The sequence below is a fragment of the Bombus pascuorum genome, chromosome 5 (assembly GCF_905332965.1).
Source record: "Bombus pascuorum chromosome 5, iyBomPasc1.1, whole genome shotgun sequence".
Classification (NCBI taxonomy): domain Eukaryota; kingdom Metazoa; phylum Arthropoda; class Insecta; order Hymenoptera; family Apidae; genus Bombus; species Bombus pascuorum.
In genome coordinates, this window is record NC_083492.1 from 15434963 (window position 1) to 15452589 (window position 17627).

Consider the following 17627-nt stretch of genomic DNA (forward strand, 5'->3'; position numbering starts at 1 on the left):
CACTATCGCCTAAAGACACTTTAAAAATAACTTTAATCGTTTGCAAGTAACCTAAATCAATATATTGTCAGCCCTAACGATAGTTGCATAATATATGAAATTCGAGATCGTATTAAAGGAAAGAAACAACAAAAAATTTCAATCTCCAACCGATAAGAACGATCATCAACGATCGGCAGTAAATTGAATCAAGAATGTTACAAATACAATTTTTTACGGAAGAATTAAAAAGAAAATAGAGAGACAAGCTAGCTATAGAATTATAGAGCACAGTATAATTAAATTTAATATGCTAGCTGCGCGTGAAAATGAAACCTTGAACACAGTCCTCTAATATATTTCCCGTCTACTTTAAATTACCAGCACAAATCATTTAAATTAGCAAGACAGAAGATCCACGTGCCATCTTAGCACTTTTTATCCTAAACAAAAAGGCAAGTTGCTAGTGAACTTGGTCGTACTCTTAAGCGCGCGAGAACGGAACGCAAAAGGCACAAAAAAGGGTGGAATTGAGGGGGTGAGTTTCCTCCACGAGGGAAGGGATCGTGACTTCGTTGAGCGTCGGCTAGAGGGCGGTGAATTTCCAACAACATGGCCGTCTAACACCGACACCCCGTGCAAGTCTCCACGAAGTTGACCAGTTTCAAGAAACCAGTGAATTTTATTGTTGCGCCTGAGGACACTCCAAGCTTGTAAGTAAAGACGCATTATTCGTAATTATTTTTTTATCGGTCTTTCGGTTAATTTTTCCAAAACAACGCAAACAGTCGCGACTCGAACTGCGTGCTTTGTCCGGCAAAGGAAACGCACCCCTCTCGCGTGTATCTCGCCACCCCGTGCAGTGGTGTGCGTTGACATTGGCGATCAATAGAGCCAATGGTTAACGATATACTCGATCGTCTAGAATTGTCGATCGATCGAGCGCTCGTCTTTTGACATTTCTTCATATTTAATATAATAGGGAATTCTATAAAAGAAGAAATTGATTTCATCGAATCCTTTTATTATTGCACTTTGGTGATGTTTGTGTTGGATGAAATCTCTCCAGGAAGTTGTAATTTATATTTAAAATGACAAAGTATAGTAAAATAGAAATTATTGAAAAATAATTTGAACGAAAGATAGTTCATCCTTTCTTTTTTTTTCCTTTTCTCTCTTCTTCCTCTCTTTCTGTTATTTGTTTTCGAATGCATACTTCGAGTTGACGGCTGCGTTTCATGAATGAATAGCAAGAAGGAAAGAGAAGCAAAGCAAACACCACATGTTCGCATACTATTTATACGCGTTCATATCGTTTTATCCGGACTTTTAATCCATTCCATATTTATAACTTAAACTAACTTTTCCCGCGTATTGAAACCAAAAGCCGCCCCTATAAATTTTCTCTCGTATCACTGCAAACGTTGATCTTTTAACCCCACTCTTTAAACCAACTCTTCCGTAACCTATGCCACCAAACCAGCAGAGAGATCAAGTTTATTGGCAATTAACAATTTCCCTCGTTTTTTCACCCACAGTCGATGAGCAAAGGAAAATGTGCGTTCGATAACAATTTAACGATTCATCACCGTTAATACCAGACCTTCTGTCTGCACGACACGTGTGAGTGTTTCTGTCTATCACCGAGACCCTCGTTTCAGTCGAACAACGCCCTGTTCGGCCGTCCACCCCCTCCGGATTCCGGTAAATACCATTTCTACGCTGTTCACTTTTCTTTTCTCGCTGACTCAAGAAGACAGAAGAATTGTTCGCTGATAATTTCTGCGTCATTCACGACGTCTTCGTATTTTCGACGTCTCCTCCATCGAAACTTGTAAGAACCTCTCGTTCTAAATCCCTGTCTTTCTTTCCAACGATATATTTTTCACAGTCTCCATAAAATAACACACAGATGCTGTAATTATACGAACGATACCATTTTTTATACTTTATTTTGCATTTTATACAAAAGCTAAGCAAGGATTGTCCCCTGCTATTGTCAACGCAGACGATTCTTTATTACATTTAACAAACGTCATTCAACAGACCATCCAGTCCCCGCGCAATTACACACGCGATTTGTATTGCAAATATTTTTAACCCCATTATATAAAATCGAACCTGTATCGATGATGCATTGACATAGTATTAATCTTGTTGTTAATTAGATGGTACTGTTCGTTCAATTAGCAGCGTTAACCAAATTTCTCCTAATGATCCGTTTCGTTGCTCCGCCATGGGACAAAGGTTATTTTCGCGAATTAAATAGTAATTGTACCTGCTCGTACCGCGTTGAATTTTATCAGCCAGAAATTTTCACTGACGCGACGTGGCATCGTCGATGCCATCGATCGACAACAACCTTGCCTCTGTCGATGATCCTTACTTACTACGTATATGGACGTACACCAAGAACGTACATCACGAACGTACATTACGAACGTGCATCACGAACACTCGTCAAGCAATTTATTTACGATATGAGCGTAAAACGCGTACCGGTCGTTTCGAAATAAGAATTCGAATGAAAATTCAACGACGACAAACGCTGTCGATTCGCGCAAGTAGTCGAGTCAACGTTGCACCTGACACGGCGGCTGACTCCAAGATATTCGTTTCACGTGCTCGTGTTTGACATTTCATGAGATCGTTCGATGCTCGTTCGAAAAGCGAAACGCTCTTTGACAAGGAACGGATCGCTTTAATTCACCGCCTCTTGCATATATCAACAGGTGCATAAAATTGCACACGGTTCAATAAACGCCTACTCGAAGTTACAACTATAATCTTTTGACGCATATCATTTCGACGATTCAACTGATTATTTAACTGATTTTATAACGCCCTTGGAAAATTGGCTATCTAAATAACTAATGAGATTTAATAATAAATTTACGTATTATTAAACTCTTTTATTTAATCAAGAAATGAAAAGATAAGAAAAGGAGAAGGATTCTAGTAATCTTTAAAAACTTAAGAAGTATCGATTACAGATCAAGATCTCACAAATTTATTAAGATTATTAGAGAGCTCCTAGGAAAAATACCAATATTAGTAATATAACTGAGTAAGCTGAACACGCCAGCAAAAAAGGGAGTGGCTAACATTCGATGCCAGTTAGAAGTTTGTTTGGTGGTTTAGGATTACTCATCGACGCGAATTCGAGCCGAATAAAAGGAGAGAGTGAGATTGATGTCGAAGGCTTTCGAAAGCTGTTCCTTCGAAAAGGACCGATCTTACGTCCCAGAGTCTTCACTGGCTGTGAAATTCGGCTGTCTGGGCTTCTCCGTCCCATTTTCACCCTCATCGAAATATCGAATATCAACGATAAACGTATCTTGGTTGGGACGTAATACCGATGGCAAGCAAGCACAAATTTTCCCTGGCAACGTTAGGCTACGCCTCACACGTGAAACAAGACCGCATGACCTAAATCGCTTCTCGAGTAATTTGTTCCCGGAACACTCTGTTCCGCTGCTTAGAGATTGCTTTTCCAATGATAGCGCAATTTATTTTAGGATAAAAGAATACCATAAAACGAGTCAAAGGAGCGTTCAATTAACGTATTGTGGGCGATACAAAAAGAACATTAGAAACGTTGAATGTAACAGGCACAAATTTAATGAAAGAAAATTATTTCTAACGAGAAGAGAATTTCTTTCACACTCTTGTCGTTAGTTGATAACATCCTGAAAACCGATAAAAATGACAGCGCTCGTTTTCTTCAGACAGACAGATATTCCCTAGGTGAAGATTTGATACCTATTGCCGTACATAAAAGTCTGCTTTACGGTTTCTTCGAAACACTCGATCGCCTTTATCGCTCGTTCACCGTCGCTCGTATTTATTACGACTTCCTATATCTTCGGCTTCGTGTTTCTCGCGCGAAAATCGTGAGCCATTTCTCAGCAATTTCTCATCTATTACGAGTCGTTTTTTGTGCCCAGCCTGCAGCGTTTGCGCATTGGCCATCCTTGGTAGAAGGTAAAACACCTTTACTTGGAACGATTACATTCTTCCGAGCTCGTAATGATACGTTAAAAGAAGACGTTAAATAGGAAAGGAGCAGTAATTGGAAAATAAATAAAAATAGTAAGTGTTCGAATACTCTCTTGTACCTGTGTACATCCTCTGTCAGGGATATCATTTATTCACTCCCACAGATCGGTTTCACACGGAGATACATGTATCGCGATACATACGTGTATCACGAGCTGCGTACCGTATGAATGTCACCATTCGTTTTAATGTTTAGTCCGCTGCCTTCGTAGGAAAAATATCGTTGCCGAGATAGACGAAATGAGTATCACATCCCATCTCACGAGAATCGTGATGTTAAGGTTTCCATTGGTGTACATGTATATTCAGTACCTATCATATGCATATCACGGTACGCGTAGCTTCGTAGGAAACCGGTCATACTATTTAACGAACTTCATCGAACAAAGGATTTCTAAATCGGGTACGAAATTTGAAAACCAAATAAAAAGTAGAAAAATGCATGCAACCAATATTGATACGAAACAAACGACCGGTGTGTATATTTAAAATGGGGAAAAACAATGCTCCGTCAATGTTCCAGAAAATGTTCCGGGGTGGGACGAAACGGGATGGAAATCGCTTTAAAAATTCTACTCCCTCGAACGAATACGATGTAAACTCGACGAGTCTCATTGTTCACCGTCTGAATGCGAGTTGGCGCATCGGATGCAACGCGGCCCTATTTCGCGAAAAAAAGCTTGAAATGGATTGCTTAAAAATTTCAGCTATCTCTGTTATAATATTTAATACAGCTGAGTAAAATATCCTGTGAATAGGGAAAAATATCATCGTGCACACGATAGCAACGTATAATTTCGCAAAAATGTCACACGAACTGAAACAATAAGAATTGATCGTTAATTTTGTTATGATCAATCTGCTGAACATATGTGTATGTTGAAAAGAAGGATAAATTATTATGTCGATAGAATTATATATTAAAATCATATATTAAAAGAAATCGAAATTCAAAACCGACGTAACAATTGCATATGTTCTGCACGTACATTATGACGAGTTAATAACAACGGTACGATATCATTCTTGCAAACAAATAATGGTAGATATGAATAATTGAACGGAAAATGAAAACCGCCAACCCACCTGCGGTTTTGATGTGATTTTAACGTGCTTGTTAATCGCTTTTTCCCGGATAATTCGTTGATTTTCGTTTGCTCGAATTATTTTGCATTTCGCAACGACCCGTTGGAATTAGGCTTTATGCCGTACTTCTATTCAAAGCTTCGCATTTATAAAATTCCGCGTGAAAGGAATAAACAATTGGTCTCCTTAGATATGGAAATAGAAAATGGACGATAAACTTCAGGTAAAACGTTTCCAATTATTTCACGGGTCTTGTCGCCGTAAGACATTAAGAGTGAAAGAAAACGGGGAGATTTAACAATAATCACAGGGGCAAGAGTTCGCGAATGAAATGAAATGATAAAAGGCAGTGGATCGTTGGAACCTCCAACGGAATCGTCGGTGAAATTGTCTCCCTCCATCGTGCTCAACGGAGATCTCTGGTTGATGTTTGGACAGGGTAAACTTTTGCCGCGAAGACACCGAGATTACCACGTCACCCTGGGGGTTTAGCATCATCGCAGACGCGACCACCTTGTTCTCCAAACTTCCACGAAAAGGCACCACAATAGCGGTCGAAGTTCTTGCACGAAAGGACACGAAGCCGAGGGTGTTTGTTGTCTCCGAGACAATGCGCCTTCTTGGTCTGACTATGAAACTTCTCGAAGGGGAGAATACTCAGAAACGAAAGAAAAACGACAAGTGTCAAAGATGGATGAGGAAAAGAAGAAGATAAAACGAGAAAGAAAATACATAGCTCGTGGTATTCTCGTGATACAAAGTGAATTGTTTCCTTAAAAAGAATGACACAGGTATTATTCATAGGAGAGATACATGGGTATCGGAAGGTGTTCGCTCGAGAACTATAAAAACTATTGGCGTTTAGTCTACTAATTAAGGTTTCTCGAGCTAATTAGCTGGAAAATGAAACAGCCTGTGAAGACGCTTTTCTTCGCTCGAACGTTTCCGAGGAAACTCGTAAAAAATCTATATCATAAAACTTTCAGAGAAAGCATTAAACGCGATTTATTTCCACGTCGAAGAACATTAGAGCGTCCACAACCTCTCTCAAGGCGAGAACACATCCAAATTTCCATTTTTCATTTTGCACCTATCAACGAGCATCCATCTACCTATCCCTGTGAAAAGATATGTTCAACGCTAGAACGAAAAATTGCTCGCTTCAGCTTCGTTCGTCGTTCTGCAACTCTAAACTTCAGATAGCTGCAAGTAGAGACAGTCGTGCGTGGTCGGACACGGGCCAGATCGAAGGGAGACGAGGTGAAACGAGGATATCTGGATGCATAGACGATGGAAGAAAAGAAGTATGAGAGTGAGACGCGAAGATCTATCAGGGTAGTCGCGGAGAAAGAGAAAGACGAAAGAAGAGTTAGACAGGGAGCGTAGGGGAAGGGATGAAGCGGAACGAAAGGATGGCAGAAACGGGGGTAAGAACGGAGAAACTAGGACGAAAGGTGCGAGCCCAGGATGACGGTGCACTAGCTGGGGCCACTGACATGAGACCGTCCACTTCTATCGAGGGGTGTACGGCCATTGAATCCACTGGATTTTCACCCCTCCCCGGTGCAACCTACTTTACCAGCTACTTCGTTCGTTTGCCTCGCGCGAACCCGTCGAGTGGTCGTCTTATTTCGACGACCTGTATCCGATGCGAGTGCCGGCATTCCGGCAAGCGAGCAGTGATTTCAAATCGTAGCGAATCCTCGCTGCTCCCTCGGCACTTTTCTCCAAAGCGAGCTCCCAACGCGAGGAAACGAGCAAACGAGCGGTCCGGATTTGCACCAGACCGCGAACATTGCCCGTATTAGGCAAATTGCCTCGAGTGTCTTATTATCAAAGTTCGTTCGACGCTGCACGAGTTCCATCGAAACGATAGAATTAATTAGATCGACGTATGTTAACGAATCTATGAAGATAATTTTTAATTGATAGTTTTATACGGGGGGATTTACTCTATAATGATCTCAGAGGAAGGAGAAGATCGATATTTAGGAATGTGAGTCTGTATATACATTATGCATGTTTGGGAAGAAAATATAGAAACACAAGAATTTCTAGTAATTCAGCTCCGTAATTATAACTTTTTTTTGCCTCTTCTACTTTTGTTTAGTAGATCCTGATGCCAAAGGCAACGATATCAGTAGTACAAGGAAGCTGAAATTTTGGTTCAGGAACAGGAAGCAAAATACAATCGTGGCGGTCGTATCGTACACGAAGTGTGAGTGACACAATATCCGTGGTGCAATTGCCGCCAGTTCCTCTCTTTTATCTTCCTCTTTTTCTCCCTCATTTTCTTTCTATTTCTCTTTTTTCGCTTCTGCCTGCTTCTCTGAAGACATTCAGATGTTCGTGCGGCCGTCCTTGCTCTAATTCAAGAGCGATGAAACTTCCTCAGATTGTAAACTTTCCGACTATTCTGTCGCGGGATTAACGTGTACGATTGCTCGCTGCTGTTACGATAGTTTGTTTCTTGAATTTCTGAACGAGCTCACAGTTGCAAGAAATTTTAATAAGGATTAAAACTCGTAAATTTTTTAATAGAAATACTAACAACACTTACGTGGTCTTATTTGCGAAAATTCTTCGACGTTTTGGGATTATTGATATCTCGGAATACAAATTGTTAGTACTTTTCCCAACGCCTGAATCTCAGGCTGTGCTAATCTACTCAGTTTACGTAGATGATCCTCTTGCTATGTTGTGAGATTAGTCAGGCACTATTCTACTTGAAGCTACAGACATTAATGTACCAATATCACTCTTGGTAGAATGTACAACTCTGCATGTCTGCACACGAACGATCACGTTCTATTTACTCGACGACGCGTGACTTCCTTCTTACCCATTTGCCCACAGCCGACAACCTTCCGCTCGTCTGAACACGAGAAGTCGAATCTACTTGTTGTTCCACAGTATTTACCCGACTGTGAATCAATGTCACTCTATTTCTCCGATTATAACCAATAGGAAATACCACTACTTAATTTATCCACAAATCAACCTAATTTTACGATCCAAATTTCGCTACATACAGTATCGTTCTACCTATTGTTTCCACATCTACTTATCACATCGAATAATTACCGAATTTAGTAAACACTACGCTAACGAACCTGAATATTCCAGAATACTGTCAAATACACATTTCAAGTAAAAGCAGATGAATGTCTGGTTAATGGTATCTACATAAGACCGTAACCGCAAGGAAAGAAATTCTTACGAGAAGGAGAAATAGATACTCGTTGCTTCTAGCAAAGGCTGCCGTGTAGATCAGTACACGAACAATCTCGTCTTCCCACGCAATTCGTGCACCGAGCCAAAACGTTCCACCTACGCCAAGTAATTCTATCTAATTGCACATGTCCGTCGATCGCGCGAACTAAGCGCGTCCCACGTTTCAGCTCTCTTTTTCGACGATTCGAGTTAAAAGCATGACAGGCACCGCATTGTCACGGACTCGCTTCCAAGGTGATACATTTTTAACGTTCCAGCCGAGCATTTCGAACGACACGTCGAATTAAAGCTGCCACGCTCGCAGCAGCCGTTTGACTGACGGCTTCCGGTATAAACGTTTCTACTGTCACCTAACCGAACACCTACGATAGGATAGACCGAAAGAATTTCCCATTTGGCAAGGCGATAGTGTACGTTAAGGAACAGGGTTCGCGCTTTATGCGGAATGATCCTTCGTACGTTTAAAGGAAAGCAGGAAATTGGATCTTTCCGCGCACCTTTCGCATATAATATTGATCTCCCAACTCAGAAGCTTTAAGAGCTAAGTACGTTCTTAATTACGTTCTATATAATACTATTACGTAGTTATTACAGAATTCATATTCTTATGATTGTAATTTAAATTGTCCGATAAAATTATACTAGTATTTAACAAGAAGAATATCGCAACTTCGTTAAAGTATTTGGGACACGAAGAGTATTATTTAAATTATAAAAATGGAAAACTCTACCATCTGAATTCTTAAATATTACAGATTCAAAACGTTCAAACTCTACTATGTCACTCTCACAAACTTTAATACCATCGGTTATGTATTTAAGCGATGTAATACTCTACCACCTACTCAAAGTTCCGTACAATTTTGTAAGGGCCTGACTAATTGATCACCCCAATGTTTCCAAAACCCACACACTCGACCAAGTCTGATACTCCGCAATCTACACAACCTCGATTTTACATTCCATATGTCCAGAAGGTATCAAACCAATAAAGCCAGAGTTTGTTCGTACCGGAAACAATCAAGACGCCGGACGAATCGCGAGATAGGTCACGTAGCGGCTGGATCGTTCCGATATCGATCACCAGTCAGAGAATTATCCCCGTTACGTTAATTCCCGCTGGAAATCGTCGAATTCGGCAAGAACCGCGCGTGGCACAGATCGTTGCTTCGTCCGCGGAAGCTTAACTGTGCTGGTCCCTTTTTAATAGCATGTTATCGGGCCAGCAATATTAAATTGCGATACGATATCACAGTAACATTGGCATGGTATTAGCATACGTGTATCGTAAATTTTGAAATAGATGCGAGCTACATTATTAGACAAATGTTTGGCATTTTATTAGTGTTCCATAAAATTCCATTTCGACGTGATAGAAATTAAATTCAATTGCATATGATATACGTACTTTCCATATTTATAATACTCGCCATTCTATATGGAATATAGTAAAATAAAAGTAAAATATAATAAAATATAAGTAAAATAAATAAAACAATATAATAATGAATATCAACGAACCAGTTCCCTTATCTTTCGTCGTGCATCACATAGAAAATAGCTAGAGGATATTTTATCAGTAAATGTAGTAACTACTTTATTGCACCATTGCAAGCAGCTCACGATCAATATACATATGATCGTTGTCTGATCGACAAAACATTCGTTCGTGATGTTACCGACATGACATAGAGATGTTTCGATGCTGTATTGTTATGGATAAGTGGATTCGTCTATATACTAAACTCCATATAATATCGTGAACACGTCTGATGATGTTTATACGCTGTATAGTTAGGTGGGCGACGGCCTTAAATATCCGAAGGAGTCGACGGCTTTAAAGTCAGTCGCAACTGCGCCAGGTCGACCGATAAACGGGAAACTCGGCCACTGGGTCAACGACAGATGCAGCTGGTGCACTCGCACCGAGACACACCCCAACCCCTCGCCCCTTCATCCCCCGCTCTCTCCAGCACGCTTGTTTTTCCTATGTTTTTCTTACTTTCTTCTGGGTTCTCTGTCTGTCTGTCTATCTGTCTCTCTCTCTCTTTCTCGGTTTTGCTTTTTCCGTTGCTCTCCTTTTTTTCCTCATTCTCTATCGCTATTTTTCAAGTTGGTTTTCTCTCTGCTACTGTGCCTACTGGCTCGTGCTCGATGAATCCGTGTCGCGTAGCATGAACGAGAATCACTCGAGGATTCTGCGAGCTGTGGAGATAAGGAAGTGTGGGTAAGTGGCGATGATGGAAACAGAGTGAGGAGCTATAGTTGCCAAGAAGCTTTTTTAAGTGCGATTTGAAAGCAGAAGAGAAAAATTACACTGCACCTATGCTATATTACAGTCAATAGTTCTTGCATTGCGTACGACACAATTGTGAATGTAGGAATATCGATCAGAAGTTCGCACGCGTTTCGGCATTGAAATCTGCGTTGCTATTGAGAGGGAAAAAGTTCACCGACAACTTTTCTATCTTACACGTAAAAGCTTGAATCCATTAAGCCCGACAACGCAATATTTCGTTTGCAATTTTGTTTCAATCAATCTACGTTATCGAATTCCTTGAAATTACGAATATAACATTTTAGTTTATTTCTCCTACAGCATTGATTCTATGATTTTACGAAGTTTGAAGAAATTAAAGATTTATAGCGCAATAATAAATTATTTTCCTGCAAATAAAAACATGTGTACTTTTAAAAAATATCTATTGTGATAGATTTTTCTCAACAACATCTACATAAGGCATCTACATAATTCCACGATATTTTGCTATTCATTTCTTAATAAATTAATATAGTTCCTCGGGTATTTCGATTAATTCCCAGTAGCCGATTGTTCGCCGCTAACAAGCAGATTTTTCATTGTAGGTGACTAGAGGAAAAAGAAATAGTCAAACTGGCACCGTTCAAGTTTCCCTTCTCAAAAATGTCCAAGTCGCGCAGCAGCGACGAAAAGGACCGTGAGAAAGACAAGGACAAAGAATTGGAATGCAAAGTGGAGAAAGACAAACATTACGAGAAAGAAGCGGACAAAGGCAGCGACACGGAACACGAGGACGAAGAAAACGCGCAAGAGGACGAGGAGGATAACGCGAATGGACGAAACGTTCAACTTCCAATGAGTCAACTGCAATTGACCACCGAAACTGAATCCAATTTAAACTCGGCGATATTCGATTCCAACAGCCTGATGGTGAGGAACGAACAAGCCATACCGAGCTCCCCTCCTCCTTCTTACGAGCACGTTATCGAACAGGTGAAGATCTGAGTTGACCTAACCGAATAAAAGAGCTAACTCGCTCCGTTCCATTCGAGCACCAAAACCTTTAAGATGGAAATACTTGATTCCCAATTTTTCTACGCGTACAGTAAGATCAAAGTTTCTTTTGAGAATATTCCATTGAATATTTCGTCGTTGAATGTTGGAAGTTTTTTAATTTAACTTCTTTTTTCTTTTTTTTTTTTTTTTTAAGTAATTTTCGGAAGATGAGAGACTTCTCATTTATTATTTTAGGTGTTAGGCGAGAGCTTAAGCTTCGTGGTATGATACAGGTTTTTATTGAAATTTTCTATTATACTCTGATGTAATTTTAGACGCGGTTGGAGCACGCAGCCGAGGTTCAGAAGTACGAGGGTGGAAAGAACCTCGGGAACGACGCGTCTGGCGAAGATAATAGAACAAAAGCACCCAAGATCCTTCACAAGTCGAGTAAAGAGTTATACAGAGCAGTGGCGAAACAGTGGGGCATCACTTGCAAGATGAGCGACCACTGCAGATGCTTGGACTGTCAGGTAACTTGCCCTTGTACAGCACGAATATCGAATAACCCACATTTTCAAATATTCTATGAATACTTTGTAACTTTTTCAAGACGATATGTGCGTAGTAAAATCGAGAGTACATGCACAGTAGAATTATTAAAATATTTTCATTTGCTTTCAAAAACATTCTTTCAAATTAAGTTCATTTCAAGTTGTTCATACGAATTGAACGAAGTGTTCATATACTTATGAGTAGCAATATATATATTTCAGTAACGTACAATTGAACATGAAAACTTACAAATTGCCTTCGCAGAGCTGTTATTTCGACTGCGAGTACGACAAGAATGAGAACCAGAAGACTGACGGTGGACTAGGCGCCGGCACGCCGATGTTCATTTCCGAAGTGATGCAAGGTTCCGGTTGCGTGCTGTTCTAAGACAGCGGAAACGAACCTCCATGGCGACGACACGGTCTTCACCGTGTGCTTCCATAAGGAGCAAAAGTTCACGTGATTGCGCACAAATCAGGTTGACTGTTTCCTAATGGACCGACAAACCACGGATCAGTTAGTTATTGACCGTCATCCTATGACGATTTGGGATGAAATTGCTAATAACATAAACAGCCAACCAATATTTAAAACTTTATAATGGAAAGAATATATGTAAGTGGATCTTCGTGAATTTTCATTTGGAAGCCCTTGGTTCAGGAAAATTGATCGGTATTACAACTAAAATCTCTGTGTGGGAAATATCGAACACTATGCAATGCCCTACAATTTCGAAGGTTTTTAAGAAACAATGATCATCGAATGATATTGTTAAAAATAAAAAATTCGAATTTGAAGGAAAGACGTTGAGATAAAAAGATCGCAAGTCACGTGTATATGTCCCAAATTTAATTCACGAAGAAGTTCATTCAGAGAAAAACAAATTTTCGTTTTTGAGCATCACAGATGTTGATGAACTTTTTCGAGATGGTATCTCACGAGAATTACCCTTTTCATTGAAAAGTATTTTCGATAATGTCAAGCAAACTGCAGTGTGCTTTAACAAAGAAGTTACTAGAGGAAGTATCGAAGTCAAAGAGAAAGATTTCAACTTGTCAATTGTATACATATTACTCGTTGCATTTTCACTCGGTGGTAGACGATTGGTAAACGCTCGACCAATTTGTACAATAGGCGTAGAGTTAACGTTTAAACGACCTCGCTGTTGAGATTGTTTAAAAATTCATTGTCCATGTCCGATCGAAATGATACCTACTCGATTCTCAAAAATGTTAATATCGATATCTGAATCGTGTTGCTCATAGATGATGTACACTTAATCTCCCCGGGTCCTATGGATTGAACTTGATTAGCTTGATTAAAACTGGACCAATTTGCGATCGTGAATTTCAATTCGAATTCTTCTATTACAAGAGAGTGTGAAATTTTATCGATAGAAGGATTTCATCTGGGGAAATTACAGGAAAAATAAACATTAGCGTAAATGTTAGCCATGTTATAAACGCGGTATATAAATAATCGGCGTATTGTCTCGAAAACTCAATACTATTGTAAATGATCACTTTTATGCTTTGTTACATCGATTTGCTGCGTATTTTCTCTAGCTCGAGGAATGAGACGAATCAATTACAGTTCGAAAAAAGTTACGTACATCGTTAATAAGTACATAGATTGCGGATTTTTATGCGTTTATGAAAAAATTTAAAGATGCAAAAAAGCATAAAACGCAAATTGTATGTAAAAATATGTAAAATATGTAAAACATCTAAAATACTCACAAAAATGAGTTTCATAAATATCCGCACTCTCTTAATAAGAAATTCTATAAAATTCAGATTAAACGAAAGTTTCTCTGTCTTTCATAGGCTAAATACGTCTTTTTACCAACTACTTTTACTATTATACACACAATTTACATTTTTCGACAACGATAAACAGGCCTATTATTTAACCATTTTATATGTTGCCATCCATATACACAAAAGAGCATTTTTAACGAATAAACATCATTCAAAGTTTTTCTATCGTCTTCTCGACTCGATGAGTCTACTCCAATGGAACATTAAAGAACATACAAATAATAAAACATTAAAACTAATTTAGGAAAACACTATCTATATAATTTACTATTATTATTACAACTACCATCGATCAATAACTTTTAAGCAAATCTTCGAACAACTAGAAAAATGTTTATTGGATTAACATTGATTTTTCACAAAACACGAAAAACCACTTACTCTGTTAAAAACAAATATTGAATCAAATAGTACCTGCCACATTTCCGGTACCGCTTTCTTTCTCAATCTCCGCGGAACGAACGGCGTTAAACTAGCTTTTACACTAGAAAATTAGAAAGCATTCCCAAAGGAGCAACGGCCGCGATCTCATTCCTCGAGAAAGAAATCGAAAGCTGTCGATTCAATGGCCCCTGTCGATTCTTCCTTGCGGCAAAACGCGCGTAGCTAGATGTGTAATTAACGATTGTAATTTACACTGATTTCCCGCAATACGCGTCCGAGGAAATCGAAACTGGAAACACATGAAAGTATTATAGATCGAGCGTCGAATACGTGTATTCAATGGTGTCTCGTTTGCATCTTTGTTCGCCGTACGAACAATTCTGATTCTTTTATATTTTTAACACGTTAAGTGCCACGTTGGTCATCGATGACCGATAGGAAACTTTTCGTGCAGGCTTGAAATCCTCTTCAAATAATTACAATATGTAAGATATTATTTGAAAAATAATATTGCCCAAAAATAATATAATATAATAATATTTGTATTTTATTAGAACTTAATTAGTATACACTTCTTTATACAATCTGGTAATTGTATCAAAGATCTTTTTGAAAAAAGGAGTCTATATATTTGCGATAAATGGAAATTTTTTAAATCATCGCGGCACTCAACGCGTTAAACCTCTCTATCGCAGATTATATCGCTTACGACTTTCTTGGGTAAACGATAGTCAAAGTATCGGAAAAATATAGTATGAAGACATTCTTACGACTCGGTAGATTTTGTTCATTTACTTAAACCTGGTTCGACTTTTCATTTTTTACTTTCCATTGTTTTAATTCGATTAATTCCGACCTATTGCGCTAACGTAGTTTACCTAGGGATACAACGATATCGATTCTTTGCTGCAACGCGAAAATTCGATTTTACTGCTGTAAAGGCAAGCCTCGGGTCTTCGAGATGAACGCGAGCATCGCAGCTATATATCGTTTTTTCGAGGACTCTATTGTAAATGTTGTACTCGTTGCAACTCATCGAGCGATTCAGCAGCGAGAAGATAAATAAAACTGAGGTAAAAATCTCAAACGACACGATCGTCTAATGGTGTACGTCGATCGGGTCAATCTGAAACATAATACAGTACCTGCCTATACACTTATCTTTTCAAGATACTGTTGTTCAAGATACGAGAGTTCTTTTGTACTTCGCGCCGAAGAAAACACGAACAATATTTCACGTGCGTGAACAGTCGATCCCTCCCACCATTGTTAAATCTGCTTTTCTATCGGTGAGAAGCATCTTTTTGTACGAATAACGCGCGATCCTTTTACCTACGTGCGCTAAAGTGGTAATTTACGTATCGAAAAAACCTTTGCTCCATTTGGAGAAAATTTAAATTTTATTTGACAAGTATAGTAGAATTATTGCTGCCTTTTATAACAATAAAAGTGATTAAATAATATAACTTTTTTTTCTCAAAAGGTATAAGAAGAAGGAAAGATATCTAATTCTTGTTTGAAGAAGATTAAGAATTTATATCGTGTTAAAGGGTTCAAAAAATAATAGAAATATTTTTATGTACGTTGAACGAAATTAATCATTTTCTGACAAACAACCGAATCCATAATTTTCAATTTAACCTTTAATATTAAAGTTACGTAACGAAAAGGAGCAGGGTATCTCGACGTGAACGACCAGTCGCACAAATTACATAATTTCACTATAGTCACTGGATCATTTTCACCTGAACACCTGACATACTCTGCACACATTTCATTTACAATTAATCGATTCCTTGCGGAGCTTGTGTATGTGTGTGCGTGGAAAGAGACGAGATAGAAATCGAAAAACATATAAAAAAAAAAAAAGAAAAAGAGAGAAAAGTGAGATACGTATGTATAGTATTTTTCTGGGCCGCGAATTTTTCATTAAAATGTCATTGCATTGAATGACAAAACTTGTAACGATTATTATAATCTCTACTATATAATATATTCATGATATGAGACAGTATAATTATGATAACGATTACAACATTTAACAAAATACTATTGTAAAACGGCCGCGAGACATGATTATCATATATTTAAGACAAAAATGGAATGTATATTACTGTTGGAAATTTTAAAGATATTAATCGAAACAAGTGGAACTATCTGACGATGAAATTCTACAGGAATCCAGCCGTATTTTAAGACTTCTCAAAAAAAAAAAAAAAAACTAGTAAACTGTAACATTTAAAATATTATAATTAGACTGTAGATTTGTATGCATTTGTGGAGAATTTAAATGTGTAAAATATATGAAACGATATAACATACAAAATGTAAAGATAATATTCAAAAGTATAAAAGATATCCAAAGTAAAGTACTCGTCCTAATATATAAAATCTAGAGAATGAAACTAATCTCTATCTCTATCTAGATACTATTTCTTTAGTTACGTACATAAAAATTTGAATCTACGTGAAAATCCGCAGTCTAATTATGATGAGACAGGTAAAGAGTTTTTTTAAACACAAAGCTGTTGTAAAATGTCAATTCCCTCGCATCAAAATCTACTATCGTATAATCCAAATACATATTCTACAATTAGTGTATAAGTCGCAGGTTCGAAGAACAGAATTTTTATATCTCAAAATAATCTATGCATTTGTCAAGTGTCGAGTTTTGTTTCAACACGAAGAAGAAGAAACTATAATTTTGTTCCTTTGTGAGGGCCGAATTTGAACAAGCATGAAACTGTACCATCTCGTAGCCTACAAGCGCACACGCTAACCGTATATGTGTGTGCTCGCGCGTGTATACATGTCGTTTATTCTGTGTATGTACGTTACATAGAGAGTAAAGTGAACGATTGCCTGGTGAATCGTCGTTCCATAGAGAATATTGACTGTAAAACTCGATGTATTCTGGTAAGTTCGCACCAATAAAAAGTGGCCTAAAGTAGTAAAGTTCTCCATTCCGTCTCACCATTTTGTCTCATCATTTTGTCTGATGACCTATTTTTTTCAGAGAGCTCCACAACCATTGATCGCTAGGCTTTTATCTATCATTGTTTATTAGGGTTGTTACGGCGCGCTAGACGGTCAGTGCGACGTACCTTTCGGTCTGACCGCCGACGCCTATCTCTCATCAAACTGACCTGCAGTAACCTAAGGAACCACCATAAACCGAATCTTTTCAACTTACTTTCGATTCATACAAATATTATTCGGTTTATGGATGGTCATTTGAACAGTCATTAGGTTTA

The 17627-nt window shown here is 38.4% G+C and overlaps 1 protein-coding gene across 1 annotated transcript; it reads left to right on the top strand.

The window, feature by feature from the left end:
* The first annotated feature begins 558 nt into the window (after nt 1-558).
* On the top strand, nt 559-17328 carry LOC132906965 (uncharacterized). The gene is made up of 4 exons (XM_060959657.1): nt 559-692; nt 11224-11611; nt 11950-12147; nt 12434-17328. Exons 2-4 carry the CDS (start codon nt 11282-11284, stop codon nt 12554-12556), a joined length of 651 nt encoding a protein of 216 aa, XP_060815640.1. The 5' UTR covers nt 559-692; nt 11224-11281; the 3' UTR covers nt 12557-17328.
* Nucleotides 17329-17627: the final 299 nt, after the last annotated feature.

Bases quoted from the DNA above. Each gene is read 5' to 3' on its own strand.
- LOC132906965 (XM_060959657.1), top strand. From the start codon at position 11,282: ATGTCCAAGTCGCGCAGCAGCGACGAAAAGGACCGTGAGAAAGACAAG. The intron at 11,612-11,949 runs GTGAAGATCTGA...ATGTAATTTTAG, and splicing joins ACGAGCACGTTATCGAACAG to ACGCGGTTGGAGCACGCAGC. The intron at 12,148-12,433 runs GTAACTTGCCCT...TTGCCTTCGCAG, and splicing joins GCAGATGCTTGGACTGTCAG to AGCTGTTATTTCGACTGCGA.